This window comes from Anopheles merus, chromosome 3R (assembly GCF_017562075.2).
Source record: "Anopheles merus strain MAF chromosome 3R, AmerM5.1, whole genome shotgun sequence".
NCBI classification, from domain to species: Eukaryota; Metazoa; Arthropoda; class Insecta; order Diptera; family Culicidae; genus Anopheles; species Anopheles merus.
The window spans coordinates 334699-350785 of NC_054084.1; the positions used below are offsets into that span (position 1 = coordinate 334699).

Sequence of the window (16087 nt, forward strand, 5' to 3'; positions counted from 1 at the left end):
AAAAAAATGAAAGCTTCACAGCTTCATTAGTTTGATCAATAGATGGCGTATTACAACTCATCATTATATTGCTATCCTTTTCTTGCAATGTGTTTCGACAAGTTTCATCTTATAATGACCTATATAGCCTTCTAACTTTCTGAGCAAAAATCTATATGAATGGTCGTGTGGTCAGATACGTGGGTATCAACACCAACGACCATTACTCAAATCTCACTTGCTTCAGTACTGGTGGTTTCCGTTGGAGTTTAGTATTTAAACAATCGTATCGCCGTTCTAGTTCTAGCGATGCATAACTTCAATGCGAAACCATACAACAGTACAGAGGAAATGAGAAAGCTCTCCTCCAAGCGAGGAAGCTCCACAGGTTGGGTATCCCACAAACAGATGGCGCCACCAGCTTTTTTTGCTATTTTTAGAATGCATGAGTCGTTTGCCGTCTGCTAAACGAAGTCTTTCTATATTCCGTTTAGGTAGAGAATTTGAGGCGTTTAGAAGCCGTTTAGTGGTCGTTTAGTGGATTTGTGGCACTTGGGAATCCTTGACCCAACTTTTCCTCAAAGCATTTTTGAAAAAGGTGGGTTAAGGGTGGGCAAGATAAATACATCGGATCGGAACTGGCAGCTCCGATTGTTCTAAAATTTGGTGGGTTAAAGACTGAATCGACCACCACAAACCCACCCCAAGTGCCACAAATCCACTAAACGACCACTAAACGGCTTCTAAACGACTCAAGTTCTCTACCTAAACGGAATATAGAAAGACTTCGTTTAGCAGACGGCAAACGACTCATTCATTCTAAAAATAGCAAAAAAGCTGGTGGCGCTCTCTGTTGGTGGGATACCCCAACCAGTTGAGCTTCATCGCTTGGAGGAGAGCTTTCTCATTTCCTCTGTACTGTTGTATGGTTTCGCATTGAAGTTATGCATCGCTAGAACTAGAACGGCGATACAATTGTTTAATTACTAAACTCCAACGGACACCACCAGTACTGTAGCAAGTGAGAATTGAGTTATGGTCGTTGGTGTTGATACCCACGTATCTGACCACACGACCATTCACATAGATTTTTGCTCAGAAAGTTATAAGGCTATATAGGTCATGATAAGATGAAACTTGTCGAAACACATTGCAAGAACAGGATAGCAATATGATGAGTTGTAATACGCCATCTATTGATCAAACCAATGAAGCTGTGGAGCTTTCATTTTTTTATATGGATATTCAATTTTCCAGTCGTTTCCCAAGTGCCACAAATCCACTAAACGACCACTAAACGGCTTCTAAACGACTCAAGTTCTCTACCTAAACGGAATATAGAAAGACTTCGTTTAGCAGACGCCAAACGACTCATGCATTCTAAAAATAGCAAAAAAGCTGGTGGCGCTATCTGTTGGTGGGATACCCCAACCAGTTGAGCTTCATCGCTTGGAGGAGAGCTTTCTCATTTCCTCTGTACTGTTGTATGGTTTCGCATTGAAGTTATGCATCGCTAGAACTAGAACGGCGATACGATTGTTTAAATACTAAACTCCAACGGAAACCACCAGCACTAAAGCAAGTGAGATTTGAGCAATGGTCATTGGTGTTGATACCCACGTATCTAACCACACGATCATTTATATAGATTTTTGTTCAGAAAGTTAGAAGGCTATATAGGTCATAATAAAATGCAACTTGTCGAAACACATTGCAAGAAAAGGATAGCAATATAATGATGAGTTGTAATACGCCATCTATTGATCAAACCAATGAAGCTGTGGAGCTTTCATTTTTTTTCTATGGATATTCAATTTTCCAGTCGTTTAAGCTTAATCTGTGGCGCTTGGGTTAAGCTTAATCTGTGGCGCTTGGGACGTGGGTTTGAAGTGGCTTTACAGTGGGTTAAGGCCGATTTGGTTATTTGGGCAGTCAATCAGGAAAATGGTGTTCACTTACAGGAGTATAGAGGCTGTACTTGAAGTACTGCAAAATCAAAAAGTCAAAAGTTATGTCGACGACTATCATCATTCGCAACACTGCTCATGAGCTTCGATGATTGAGGTATAGGTGGCATTAACGTCTTTCTGCATCATGCGAGGCCACAGTAGATAATTGCTCTTTGGGAATTGGCCGTTTGACAGAATTGTGCTGACGTTGTTGTTGTTTAAACAGTGTGGCCAGATTATTTTGGCAGATTTCGGTAGGAGCACCAAGTACAGGCGATCCCCGAGATACATGGTACCTTTTATATGCGGATTCGGAGATACGCGGTTTTCTAAATTTGAAGATTCTTAGAGGAAATTGTACTGATTTGACACATCATTTGCCAATTTCCAAATAATTTCCGTTTTAATCGAATGTTAAAAACTATTTCAAATGATTTAAAACTGTTAAATTTAGTCAGAATCATATCAAATTATTCATAAAGTGATTAAAACCGCTCCCTACTTGCAAAATTACACGGAAATTAGTGATATTTTAGCTGGAAATCACAAGCTTCGACTTACGTGGAAATTCGAGATACGCGGTATTTTGCGGCCGTTTTCGGTCCTCATCTCGGGGACCGCCTGTACAGATATATCGGTATTTCTGGTCACTCTGTACGCAACCGCGGTTTCCTGTTGTTCCCGGAATAGGCAATTGAAAAGAATTGATGGGCATTTTTGAAAATTTTGATACATATTTTGGCGTATGATCTTTCCAAGGCAACACATGGTTGCCGAATGTGCCTCAACCATATGAAACTTTCATAATTACAGCGATGTAGTGTTGAAGAATCAGGAAAAGCTGCTTCTGAAACGCGACCCGACAGTAGATACCAGTTATTGCGGGGAAGACAGTAATGCCTTTTGCATCGAACTAGCAGACTCATTCTCATCAGCTGATGGTAACACGCTGATCAATATGGAACGAACTGAGAGCACCTGCACGAAATAGAATATCTGCATCCAGAATCCGATGGAAGTGATGCAGTAATCGACCCTTCCGAGTCGATCTTATGCGATGTTGCAAAGGAATTGTACACAGAAGACATTACTAATCTCGCCGATCAGAACGAATTGATGTGTATTGATGTACCCGTGCCAATTCTTCTTCTTCTTTGGCTCAACAACCGATGCCGGTCAAGGCCTGCCAACACACTTGTGGGGTTGGCTTTCAGTGACTTATTGATTTCCCCCCATAGCAGGATAGTCAGTCCTACGTATGGCGGCACGGTCTATTTGGGGCTTGAACCCATGACGGGCATGTTGTTAAGTCGTACGAGTTGACGACTGTACCATGAGACCGGCTGCCAATTATATCTCTCAATGACGATGAATCCAAAGCGGTTTTTTTTTCTGAAAATGAAGCCGAAGGAAATGGTGAAACTGATGGTACAGTCGAAGATGGGCAACAGCAATGTAAAAGATCTGACCAATCAGATGGACGAAAAAGGGCACAACGCAGGAAAGTAGGAGCAAAGAGTCAGTTCGACTGTGATGTATGTGGGGAATCTTTCAAAACGAAAAATATGTTAACGCGCCACAAGAATCAAAAGCACTCACCCGCCAAAGAGCATCCATGTGATCAATGTGAAAGAGTCTTTCGCACTAAGATGCAACTGAGAGAACATGAACGATCACACGAGCGAGAACAGTGTCCTATATGCAAGAAGACGTTGATGCGCCGGTCGCTAAAGGTTCATATTGCAGCACACCAAGGAGCATTTCGGTGTGATATTTGTGAAGTAACGGTTTGCAACAAATATCAGCAGGGTGTTCATATGCAAACCAAGCACCGTCCGGAAGGGCTCCCAAATGCAGACGAATACTCCTGCTCTTTTTGTGAACGAACGTTTTTCACGAAGTTGCAATTAAACACACACGAAAAGAATCATATTAAGATGCTGTGCAAATTTGTCATAAGCTTGTTACCAAACATCGCTTCAAGACTCACCTTGCCGCGCATCGGGGCGCCTATCGGTGTGAGGTTTGTGAGAAAACGTTTTTCGATCCGCATCATCTACGCACACACAATGAATTGATGCACGCTGCATCGGAATAGAACCAAAAGTTTGCCTGCGAAGAATGCCCACGTCAGTACGATAATAAAACACAGCTGCAAACATGTCCATTTTGTAAAAAGAGTATTAAGCGAAGATGCTATCAACAACATGTTAGAATGCACATGCGGTCGTATAAGTGTAGTCTTTGTGAAAAACACTATGGAAACATGAAAGGTCTGAGGAAGCACACCGATTTGGTTCATCCGATCTTTGATCTATCGGCGAACCTGGAGGAGTTTGAGTGCGAAGAATACGGTCGGACATTCTACAATAAAACGCAAATTATGTATCACCGCTATCGACGCAAGACTGGAGGTGTGTCCGGTATTTGACCAGGAAGTTCAAAAGGGTAGACTTAAAAATCACATAGAAACTCACGGAGCCCCAGTGATGTGAAGAGTGTGATCGAACGTTGTACAATAAAACAATGCTTAAGCTTCACTGTAACGGGCACACGACGGAAAAGTGCCTGGTGTGTGACCAGAAGGTTGAAAAGGAATAGCTTAACAATCACATGGAAACTCGAAAAGTTTTCCAGTAGGGAAAAGTAATATTAACACATGATTGAATTAGCTTTGACAATAACATGAAGAAGGTTGAATTCAATGGTTTACCAACCACGAAAAATGCCAGTAAAGTAGTTTACCTGTAAACAATTGAACGTTGAGTAAAAGTAATACTAAATTCTCAGTTTAAAAAAGTCAATTAATTCAAACTTGTTTGTTATTATTTGTACTTTCGGTTTCTGATAAGTTTTGTGTTATCGTTTGTGTGCCTACGGTTTCATTTGGATATGTGCCAAAAGTACAAACAGTATTCAAATTAATGGAGTGCCTCGCGCTGTGCGTTTAGACTCCCTCCGTTCTATTTCTTTCCGAGTTTTGCTCCACTTCTGCGGCTATCGGCACCAGTGACTTGCCGTGCGTTTCGGGTAGAAACAGTATGACCACCGTTGCACCGACTAAACACACCACCGCAACACCTGCCATCGTACCCGCCAGTCCAATCGTATCGAGTAGGACAGGAAATACCTTAAATGTAACCGAGCAAAAGGTGCAATTCTAATGCAGAAGCGGGAGTGTTTAGTAAGCCGCGATTATTATTCTTACTTACCTTCAGCACCGCGAACGCGGATAAAGCAACGATCGTCGTGCAGATTGTGCTGCCAATATTTCTTATCTGCAGTTGCATTCACGCATGAAATGGAGAGAGAGATGAAAAAAAATATTGTAGGTATAAAATAAGAACGCATAAGCAAACGTGTCCAATGATGGTTATGGATGCTGTGACTGCATGTGGTTGCAACTCGCATTTGGCGCGTTGAATAAATCGTTGTGAGAAAGCGAAAAAGAAGAAGCATAAACACATTTGTCCATGCGAACTGACATCCAGACGATATTATAATACACATGGCCCCACAAACACGTATACAAAACAAGAGGGAAAAATAAACAACACACAAAGCAAGAATAATAAACATGTAGACCGGGGAAGACTCCGATACGTGCGGCGACAAAACTGCGACATAACCGCATAACCGGGCTGCCCGACACCAACAACCCCACAGCACCCGGCTCCGTTTTTCATCGAAGTCGATGAACGGCGGGTGCGAACGCCGAATGCCAATGTCAAGGTTAAGGCTATTTAGATAAACCAACACGCGCACGAAAAATGAACAGACTTAACGGGCAGGAAGAGAGAGATAGAGAGAGAGATGAATATCTTTCCAGCAGCACCTACTGGCACTCTGGCAAGAATTCGCCAAGTCACCCAGCGTGGGGGAGGGGGCGATCGAGTCAGATCATATGGCACGGCCCTCTGGGCGAGTGGTGTTGGAGAGCTGTTGAAGATGGGTTGACGATGGAAAAATTGATCCGACCTTCGACGGCAAAACCTCGGCCATGACGATGAACGGGACGGTCAGCAGTCCGATTGAAGCTAGCAGGATACTGAACGAAAGGCTACAGATGGGCAACAGTCGGCTGGTAATGCTCGGAACTGTGTCAGAAACTACGCTGTCCGACGGGTCGGAGCCGGTTGGGAGTAGGAAGTGCACATAGCCGGCTAGGGTGAGGTATCCGACGGTCATACCAAGACAGGACACGATCAACAGAAGCTTGCGTCCAACTCGATCGACCAGCGCCAGTGAGATGATAGTTCCGAGGAGTTGTATCGTGGCCAGCACGATCGAGGAAATGGATGCGGGAAGGACACCGACAGTGGTGGCCGACGGTGGATTAGCCAGCTCGAAAATACTGCTGGCGTAGGTGATGAGAGCCATCGAGCCACTGGACTGATTGAGCAGCATTAGAAACATCCCCATCAGTAAACCCTGGCGGGCTGGTTTCGTGGCTGGTTGAGGAAAAAAGGATATGAGATAAACGGTAAGTAAGTGTAAACTATTGTTATGATGTATCATTAATAACCTTATTCTAATGTAGGTTTTCACTTCGAACAGGTTGGTTTAGTCATAAGAAAGTTACCGTACGAGATGAGTGTCTTATTGCACGTATATTGCACCCAGTACTCTTAAGTCTTTCATATTTTGATTCAGGACATTATCTGTAATTCAATCCATTGTTTCTAATTGGTATTTGTACGAAAACGCAAGAATTTCACATATGATGAAATCGATATTGTGGATGTTGTCTGTTTTTGATTGCTGTAGCTTTATCCATCGTTTAAAATCATACCACACCATCTTCCTCCAATGCTGAGTTACTTAATCTTTCCCTTCCGCAATTACGTAACGCAAGGAATTCGAGGCGCAGAAACAGATAGAATCGAAAAAACGAGCAAGAAATCGTTCGATATTACGAATCGAGATGCCACGTTCCGATTCTTCGTCACACGCTGCCCAATACAAACTTCGCACCGTAAACACCGATAACTAATCGAGCTACATTCCGCTTGTGGGGCTTTTTTTGATGTGCCCACCCCCGAGATAACGAACAACAGTCAAACGCATCCATCCACAACCATCCGTATCGCATCACACTGCCCCGGTGGTGCGCAGGTTGGATGTGCATTGGCCGGTGCATGTTGTGCTGATGTTACGCGCCGTGTGTATTACGGTGATGATGCAATTCGGCGCACTCTAATCACCGGTAATCGTGTGCGGCCCAAAGATTGCATCTGAGGAGTAAACTTGGACAGTAAAGAAAAGAAAACAACGCTCGTGATTATTTCCGCTCTTCCTCCTCTCTGCTGCATTCTGGCACTACAAGCAGCAGTGTGTTATTAGATTGCACACCTGCACACCTGCACTACGTGCGATTGTTGACGGGTAGAGAGCGTGTGGGCAATGAGGCGTCTAAGCAAGTTGTGCGAAATAGCCCGACGCATAGAAAAGAACATCTCAATGCTGGGAAGAAGTTGATTTGTTTGCTTTCGGCACAGGCGAATAGTCGTCCCCATGCGGTCTCTTATCTTTCAAGGTCAGGTTTGTTGTATTTCTAAGTAGATGTACCTATCAGTGGGTGTCCGTGGTGTTCGACCGGCAGTCCGAGGAGTGGCAGGATAATGATAACATGCTATGTATGAGCGTGGAAGTGAGATAGGAGACTTTGACGATTGAATCTACAGGGTTGTCCCAAAATGGGGGGCGTTCTAGGAATAGCAAGTAGAGTCTAATGTGAGTTTGGTTCCCTTTTCACTTCATGTCTGTCCTCTGAGTCTTTTATCGGGAAATAGTGGCAATGTTTGAATCATTCGCAAACGTACACTTACTGAAATCTTTCCACGACAGAGTAGCGTCCGAAGCCGTCGTTTCGAGCTCGATCCCATCCTTCAGCTGCTGGAATTCGTGCCGGAAACATTCCGACTTTGCAAAATGTCCTCGAACGCCCCGGTAAAACATGAGCGACTGTTCGGCCTTTTCAGTTCGATATGCACGCAATAAGCAGGGTGGTGTTTCTGGTAGAAAGGCGATGGCGAGGGTGAAGAGTGCCGGTAGTACGAGCACGATCAGAGGAAGCGTTCTAAACGACACAAAGCTACCAAGGATGAATGCTAGCACGGTGCCGAGGTTAAGGCACACGGGCAGCAGCGAACCGAGCATGCCCCGTATGCGTGGATCGGCAATGTCAGCCACAAAGAGAGGTACGATACGCAGAATGCCGCCACCGGCAATGCCAGCCAACACTCGTCCAATGCAGAGCTGTAGGACACTATTTCCGAAGATGATACACAGCCAGAATGCCTGGAAAGGAGGGAAATCTAAGTTAAAGCGTGCAAAATTGCTTTCTAGGCATTGTAAATTCTTACCACGTGAGGAATCGCGATGATTTGCATAGCTCTTCGTTTGCCTATTAGATCGGCGAGATATCCGTACAGTGTCACCCCGATCATGCCACCGATGCAGAGGGAAGCGCCCAACCAGGAAGTTTCTTCCACTGTCATTGGGCCTCCGACGAGATGTGTTTCGTTCGAACTCAAATACTCCAGCGATGGCGATACCCATCCCAGCGTGATGCCATGGGCAAGGGCGATGAGATTAACTATAATACGAAAAATGTTCGATACTAGTATTAACTGATATTCAACAGTTTGTCAAAGAAACCTACTGATGAGCGTTCCAAAAATCTGATTCACCACTGATAGCAGCGAAAGTGGAGGCTGCATTCTGAGACACAACTGGTTCGCACAACAACTGTCGCAACGACGTAGATCACAGTAGACTATGCGGTTGATTTCCAGGCAACGCCTACTGAGATGACGCTTGACGCCTCGCCGGACCAAACTGCCGTAAACTAGCAATGACTTTGAAGATTTGTTGGGAAAACAAACAATCGCATCCCGTACAGCAGTGCATTTCAGTGCGCAACGAGTCAAGGTTCTGTGGTTATCTAGTGCAATCCGCATTGTTAAACACTGGCACGTGTCAGCGGCTAGAGGAAAAGGATTCGTTGGGTAAATATAAATGAAAATAGTAATAATATTGTGTTTGATAGTGTATGACAGAGAAGCGTGAGAAGTTTCGTTCGATTAGAACATCATCGCACTAAAAATATAAAAAAGAGAGACGAAACATGGTCAGGTAATTTCTCCCTCGTCTTATTTGGGTTATGATGTAATGGGTCATGGGACTGGTAGAGTGACCTAGTCTGTAAAGGTCAGACGTGGTTCGTTTCCGATGCAGGTCATTCGCACACATTGATTGTAATGCAAAGGAAATGAATTAATCCTATCTCAAAGGATGAGATTGGACTTAGATATTGCAATCGAAGGAAGAATTTCCCCCTAGTATGGTTTATTTTGCAAGGTCATTAGGCCATTGGGATTCGATGACGCTCGTAGAGGAATTAGCCTCTGTTAAGCGTGTTTCTTCATTGAAGAGGTTGAACTGTTTTATAACTGTAATTTTAAATGAATTATAGATCATGGTATGTGTGTATCACCTATTTTATTTATTTGTTTTCTCGAGAGATGCTTTCCAGCGACTTATTCTGGAATTTAGTTATCACAAACAATCTTGAGACCCATTCCACTTCACACGCTTTGAGGTGATATGAGACTTTTTCCCTTGGTCTCCGGAACAATGAATGTAATTATAGCCACGCCAGCGAAAGATATCCCTGCGTATAGCCCTAGTACACCGTAGATGTAGATGACCTCTACCATGATAGGAAATATCTGTAGGAAAAACACATGATCATTCAAGGTACTATTGTAACTTAAGTTATCTCTCACCTTAAGACTGATGAACGCAAATATTGTGATCGAAACCATGCTTAATGTGTTTCCGGCATTGCATATCTGTAGATAAAAAGAAACTCAAATTAGGTATTTGAGAAAAAAGAAACAACCCACGAGTACCAAGACTAGCCTTTAGGGGTAATAATTCTGGTAAGACGAAGAAAGGAATGCTACACAATCCAATGGAAAAGAGATACACCGTGGCGGAAAGGCTCACGATGGGGAACCAACTGTAATCCTTTATCCAGTGAGTCGACATATTCACAGTGAGCCAGTTAAACACTGCTAGGACGAAAAGCCCAAGCCCTGTGCCGAAGGTGGAAATGATCAGCAAGACTTTCCGGCCGGCCAGATCAACAAACACGAACGACGAGAGCGTTCCAACAATTTGGATCGTACCCATGATGATGGCGGATGTGTTGGGACTCAGTGTGGAGCCGACGCCCGCAAAGATCGTGGCAGCGTATGTGAGGATCGCAAAGATACCACAGAATTGATTGATGAACATTAGAAATACACCGATAAAGATGCCCAGCTTTGCTTCGCGAGACTCTGAGAAAAGAGGATCATGTATGATATTGGGATGGTCAGGACAAACATAGAACAGACTCACTAAAATCCGCCAACGTTACTCGAGAGTTCTGGCCTGAGTTATGCTTGATAAACTTTTCCATATTGATAAACTCCTGCCGCAAGGCACTTGTCTTTTCGGCCTGTGTTCGAATGGCACGATAAAACATAAACGAACGTTCGGCTTCAGCGGTTCTACCCTTCTTTAGACATGTTTGTGGAGTGTCTGGAACAAAGCACATCAGCACAGTGAAGAGCAAGGGAAGCGCGAGCATGGTAAGGGCGACGGTATGATAGGACAGCACGTCACCAATGACGTACATGAGCAGGAATCCACCATTGCTGGTCAGTGCTAGGAAGGAGCCTAGAATACCTCGGATTCTAGAAGGAGGAAAAATAGTATCAATGTTTATCTCGCATGTAATGGAATATTCCGTTCCATACTTTTTATCCGAGATATCAGCAATAAACAGAGGAAAGACTACGATTATTCCACCACCGGAAAGACCAGCGAGAAAGCGGGCAAGGTACAGTTGATGGACGGAAGTGGCAAGATAGGTGATAATCCAAAAAGCCTGTTTTATACACAAATTATCAACACAGATTAGAAAAATGGATGAGCAATTTGAAAAGAATCTTTAAAACAAGATACACACAGAGTGTGGAATAACTAGTGTTTGCAGAGTCCGCTTAATGCCGAACTTTTCCACCAAGTATCCGTACACAAATGCTCCAAAGAGTGCACCAAGGCAGAGGATCGATCCTATCCACGATCCTTGCTCAACCGTCACAGGTCCGGTCGAGAGAAGATTTTGATCCGGGGACATCAAAATAGGCAAGTACGGTGATACCCATCCTAACGCCGCGCCATGCGATAGGTTGATGAGGTTCACTAAGAAAACGATTATTCAAAATTACTAAGCACTACAATTTTGTCACCCCTTCACTGTACTCACTAACACCGGTAGCGAAGATTTGATTTCTAACACCTCTGGTAGAAGCCATCGTCGTTGCGCGTTCGTCCGATCCTGATGGTTTCGTTGCCTTGAAGCGAATGGCCTTACATCTGGAAGCACCTTGGCAATTCGAATGTACCATACAGTGCTTTAACATCTTTTCTATAGTGATCGTCTTCTGGGCGAATTTTCTACCCCTGGTGAGAGAACAGATGCTGTTGATGGCATTGTTTGATAAGCGTAAATCAATCCGCATAAAGGCTGGCGTGTGGACGTTCCACCACGTCCAAATAGTAAACAATGTCACACTAGTCGCGTGTTGCAGTGGGAATGGCCACCGGCTGTTTCTGCAGTTGCCTAGCAGTGGGCTGACATTAAAGATAATGGACGATTTTTGTTTTATCCTATGACGTAGACTCTGTCACTTAACTTGAACTGGCCGATACCGGTACATGGTGCTTAATCTGTCTGGGCAGTGTGGTTGAGATGAGGTTCTGCGAGCTCCAGTCATTGTCGCGATGATCATCCGCTCAGCGGGTGGAAACGAATCAGTAATCTCAACGCAAAGTGATAAGGCAGGAAGCGATTGACTTTTATTATGAAACTATGAAATTGTTACGGCAGCAAAGCGTCTGTTTGGAACACGTGGATGGTGTATTTGTAAGGTTGCCAACTATTTTACAACATTATGCAAAGCATAAATGAATTGACTGCTATAAGGTTTAGAAACAAATCAAATTTGCTCGGTGTTTTTACTAAGGTGGTGTGATTTATTTAATAGATCTAGTGAATGAGAATGGAACATTTACATTTCTAAATTAAGTTTTATTTAGATTAACAGTTTTTATCTCATGTAGATAAAGATATATTATTTGTACTATGCTCCAATCGTAGTAAGACAGAATCACTTTTTACTATCACATTGTACGTTCAAGTTTTTGCCCTTTGTTTCCGGTATCAGGAAGATGATAATTACTACAGCGACCGCACAGACTCCTGACGATATCCACACAGTCCCGTAGATATGGATGTTCACCATCATGATCGGGTAAAGCTTCACGGTGACGAACGCAAACATGCAAAGCAGTGTCCCGCTGATAGTACTTCCGATGCTACGAAGCTGCGAAAAGGAATGAAATAAGTGACATTGCTGATAAAACGTTCCAGAATTATTCGTCCCCTAACCTTCGGTGGCATCACTTCGGGGACGATGAAGAAAGGGATATTCGTTATGCCAATAGCGCCCAGGAACAGCGTAAGCGCCAGTGCCAACACGGGCAACCATTCGGCACCCTGCAGATCGTAGCCGATCGTGAGCAGATACGAGTGAGCACCAAGTACGGCCAATGCCAAACCGACACCGGTGGCAGAGAGGAGTAGCATTATTTTCCGACCAGCACGATCGATGATGGCAAATGAAGTAAGATTGCCGCAGATATTAAGGATGGCAACAAGCACAAGTGCCACATTAGGATCAATGCCAGTACCGGACATCTGAAGGATTGTACCAGCGTACGTAAGGATAGCAAAGATGCCACTAAACTGGTTTAGGGCCATCACAAACACGCCAATAAAGAGTCCTCGCTTTGCTTCCGGTGTAGCTGAAATGACAAGCATGAATGATTGAAGGATGTTAAGAACAGGTTTCAGAACTTTGCCTTGGCAATGATTACATACTAAAATCCGCCCAACAGATTCGCGACTGAGTCGATTGCGTGTGGACGAAGCTTTTCAGCTCGTCAAACTCCGTCGTAAACTCAGCCGTTTGATATTGCTGGTCGGAGATGTTACGGTAGAACATGAGCGATCGTTCCGCCTCGAGTGGACGCCCCTTCTTTAGCAAGCAGTAGGGGGTTTCGGGTAGGAAGCTCACCAGCACAATGAACGCTACCGGAGACACGAGCATAATCTTTGGAATGAGATCGTAAGGGAGATAGTTTCCGGCTGCGTAGATGAACACCAGTCCAATGTTGATGAAAATAATCGTGAGCGATCCCAAAGTGCCGCGAATCCTGGAAAGAAAGGGGTGGCGGTAGTTAACGAAGAATAAAGGAAAGCTGTCTCTGGAGACTTACTTCTTATCCGCAATGTCGGCGATGTAAAGCGGAACAACACTGACCACACCACCTCCGGTCAGTCCACTGCAAAAGCGTGCCCCATAGATGTACCACACGTTGTCCCCGACGAGGATCAACGTCCACAGGATGATGTGTGGTACGGAGGTAAGTAGGAGTGCTATCTTCTTCCCGAAATACGTATGAATGATGGCAAACAGAATCGTTCCGATTGTGCCACCTATGCACAGTGTCGAACCAATCCATGATGCTTCATCCACCGTCACCGGTCCACTCGGTAGCGGAGTCTCCGGAGAACGCAGTAGTGGGATAATCGGTGCAGGCCATCCAACAGTCACTCCATAGCTGGCGGTGATGATGTGAACTGAAAGAAGAGGCACAGAAGATCCGAAAATCACACTTTATTCTACGAACCATAGCCGTATAGAGAAAGATTGATAGCGCTTCACATTACTTCGGATCACTGCCAGCACCTGGTTAAGGTTTTTCCGTGCCCAAATACTCGCTCGTTCGGGCGGACCTTGCTGCTCCTGCTCCATTGCGACTGCAAACCTGCATTGTTTACGCTTTCCTCAGATCGCTAAATCAAAATACACAGCTCGGTGTTGGTACGCAAAACTTTGACAACTTATCTAACAGATTCTAATATTAAACGCCCAGATGGCAGACAAACGAATCACGCATGCGCTCGAGCGGCCGATCGTTCGAAAGACGTCCAATTTGCAAATCAGACGGTTGTCAAACGCTTTATTGGTGGGCTTTTAATCGGCTACCATCTATTTGAATTAGCCCGGGCTGCCAACATCGACAGGATGGACAGGCGTTACTTTGTGATTGTTGTGATTGTCGGCTCTCGTCTTCATCAGCATTGAGCAATCAGAGTCATCGCATCGAGGGCGATGATTAGGGCGCCTGAAGGACTTTGATCGTATGGAAATGGTGTAACTCAAACGGGGCCGGGACAGTCGCGGCCAGTGAACCGTTTTAATCTACATTTCAAAGAACGAATTGGTTGCAGATGAATAATGCACATCTTTTCGTGAATTTATACATCCCGTCCTCGATGGAAATTGTATACTGTGCAATATTGAGCGATGCAAATACTGTCCTCAAAGTATATTGGAATTTGATTTTCTTTAAATATTGAGCGATGCAAATACTGTCCTCAAAGTATATTGGAATTTGATTTTCTTTAAATTTTGCGACTACATTACCCTCTCCCGGGTTCAGATATTGTGCAGTGTTTGTTGTTGTTGTTTTTCACAACAACTTTGTTGCCACGAAACGTTAATTATCGAGTTTGGATGTCGGAGCAGAATATACTTGGACTAGGCAAACAACGCATCCACAGGGGCCCCTGAAACATTTGACCGGGTGTCTAATGAACTGATCATACACACACATACACGGTATTTCGTTACTAAATGGCAGAATAGAGCCAACAAGCGCTTAAAACGCGACCGTTAAAACGCAAAACGCAAAGGAGAGGGGAAAGCGGGCGTGATAAAGCGTAAGCAAAGTCTATGTTCCACCATTCGTCTCTTCCGATTGGGTTACAAGAGCTTTCTAATGTAAATGATTGTTTGTGTGCCGACGGCGGACACGATGCGCGCGTTCTTTTCGACGTCATTCGCATGCAGCTTATCATCGACGGAACGGCATGTCTGTCTCGGTGTGTCTGTATTCTTCCAGCTGGGCCGAGTCTATTTGTCCATTTATTATAAACTGTTTGCCAAGCGTTTGCTTACTTGTACTTACTCACACACACGCAAACGCATTCTTTGTCGCTCAAGAATGGCACAGGCTCGGAAAAACGACAGCACGTCTGACTGATCTGAAACCGGGAGTCCCAACCATCGAGACATGTTCGCACCTTACCAATTAGTTTAGAGCTCGTTTCGTTTTTTCCATCTTGTTGCTTTTATTGCTTTATGTTTCACGGTGGTTTCTACAGGCAGGGTGTGCAGGTGCCCTGGCCTTACGACACTGGATAACCAATATCCCGGTGGCACTAACCTCCACTAACAGCTGATGGGAATCGGAAAGGGGATGGGTTCAAGGGGAAAGGAGGACAGTTCATTGAACTACGATCCCGCTGAATGGGTAGTGGGTGTAGTGCGTCATCATTGTTACCATTCGCACAGGCACGCTGACCAATGTTGTCACGAAATCGCTTACTTACCAGCCGCGATGGCAGCGAATTGTTTCCAGTATCGGCGTGATAGAAATTCCAAAAACATGTTTCGACGGCCACTACGTGGTTTCACGGAGCCAAAACTCACGGAGAACGCTTGCGCTTCGGGCACACACCGTTGCGATACTGACCACCCACCACACCTAGGCACGGCTTGGTTAGTTGGCTGGTAAGCTTCCGGCACAATTCTAGCAGTGGCTGTGGTTGGTGGATCCGTGGCATCAGGTCACTGAGATGTGTGCCGACATTATCTTTATTATATCATGTTTCGCATAAAGACAGCAGCGTGCGTCAGTTGATATATGATCTTAAAGACTTGTTCTCGCCGCCTGAAAGCTCCAGATAAGCAGCAGGATAAAGTTTGAATAGCTGAAAACAGCTTAGTAAAATGTTTATCCTCTTTGCGAAAGGAAACTATCCAAACTGGTCACAGGTAGAATGTGTTAATAATGCAGATTGTGATTATTAGCACGCTGTAAATGTAAATAGCGCAATGCACTTTTCAAATTGCAAAGAAAAAAAAGTTATATTTGCCAAGCATAATAAAATATTTCTCGAGTCTGTAATA

General features: G+C 44.4%; 2 protein-coding genes across 2 annotated transcripts; both read right to left on the bottom strand.

The window, feature by feature from the left end:
• Window positions 1–4736: 4736 nt before the first annotated feature.
• On the bottom strand, window positions 4737–8650 carry LOC121595356 (facilitated trehalose transporter Tret1-like). The gene is made up of 6 exons (XM_041919269.1): window positions 8593–8650; window positions 8294–8526; window positions 7757–8228; window positions 5907–6379; window positions 5141–5206; window positions 4737–5058 (listed from the first exon to the last, which is right to left on the bottom strand). Exons 1-6 carry the CDS (start codon window positions 8648–8650, stop codon window positions 4876–4878), a joined length of 1485 nt encoding a protein of 494 aa, XP_041775203.1. The 3' UTR covers window positions 4737–4875.
• A 744-nt stretch (window positions 8651–9394) lies between these two features.
• Window positions 9395–15799, bottom strand: LOC121595357. Its single transcript, XM_041919270.1, has 13 exons — window positions 15508–15799; window positions 13780–13905; window positions 13326–13689; window positions 12928–13262; window positions 12436–12851; window positions 12158–12370; window positions 11251–11668; window positions 10951–11186; window positions 10739–10869; window positions 10338–10675; window positions 9855–10276; window positions 9719–9784; window positions 9395–9661 (listed from the first exon to the last, which is right to left on the bottom strand). Exons 2-13 carry the CDS (start codon window positions 13862–13864, stop codon window positions 9518–9520), a joined length of 3168 nt encoding a protein of 1055 aa, XP_041775204.1. The 5' UTR covers window positions 13865–13905; window positions 15508–15799; the 3' UTR covers window positions 9395–9517.
• Window positions 15800–16087: the final 288 nt, after the last annotated feature.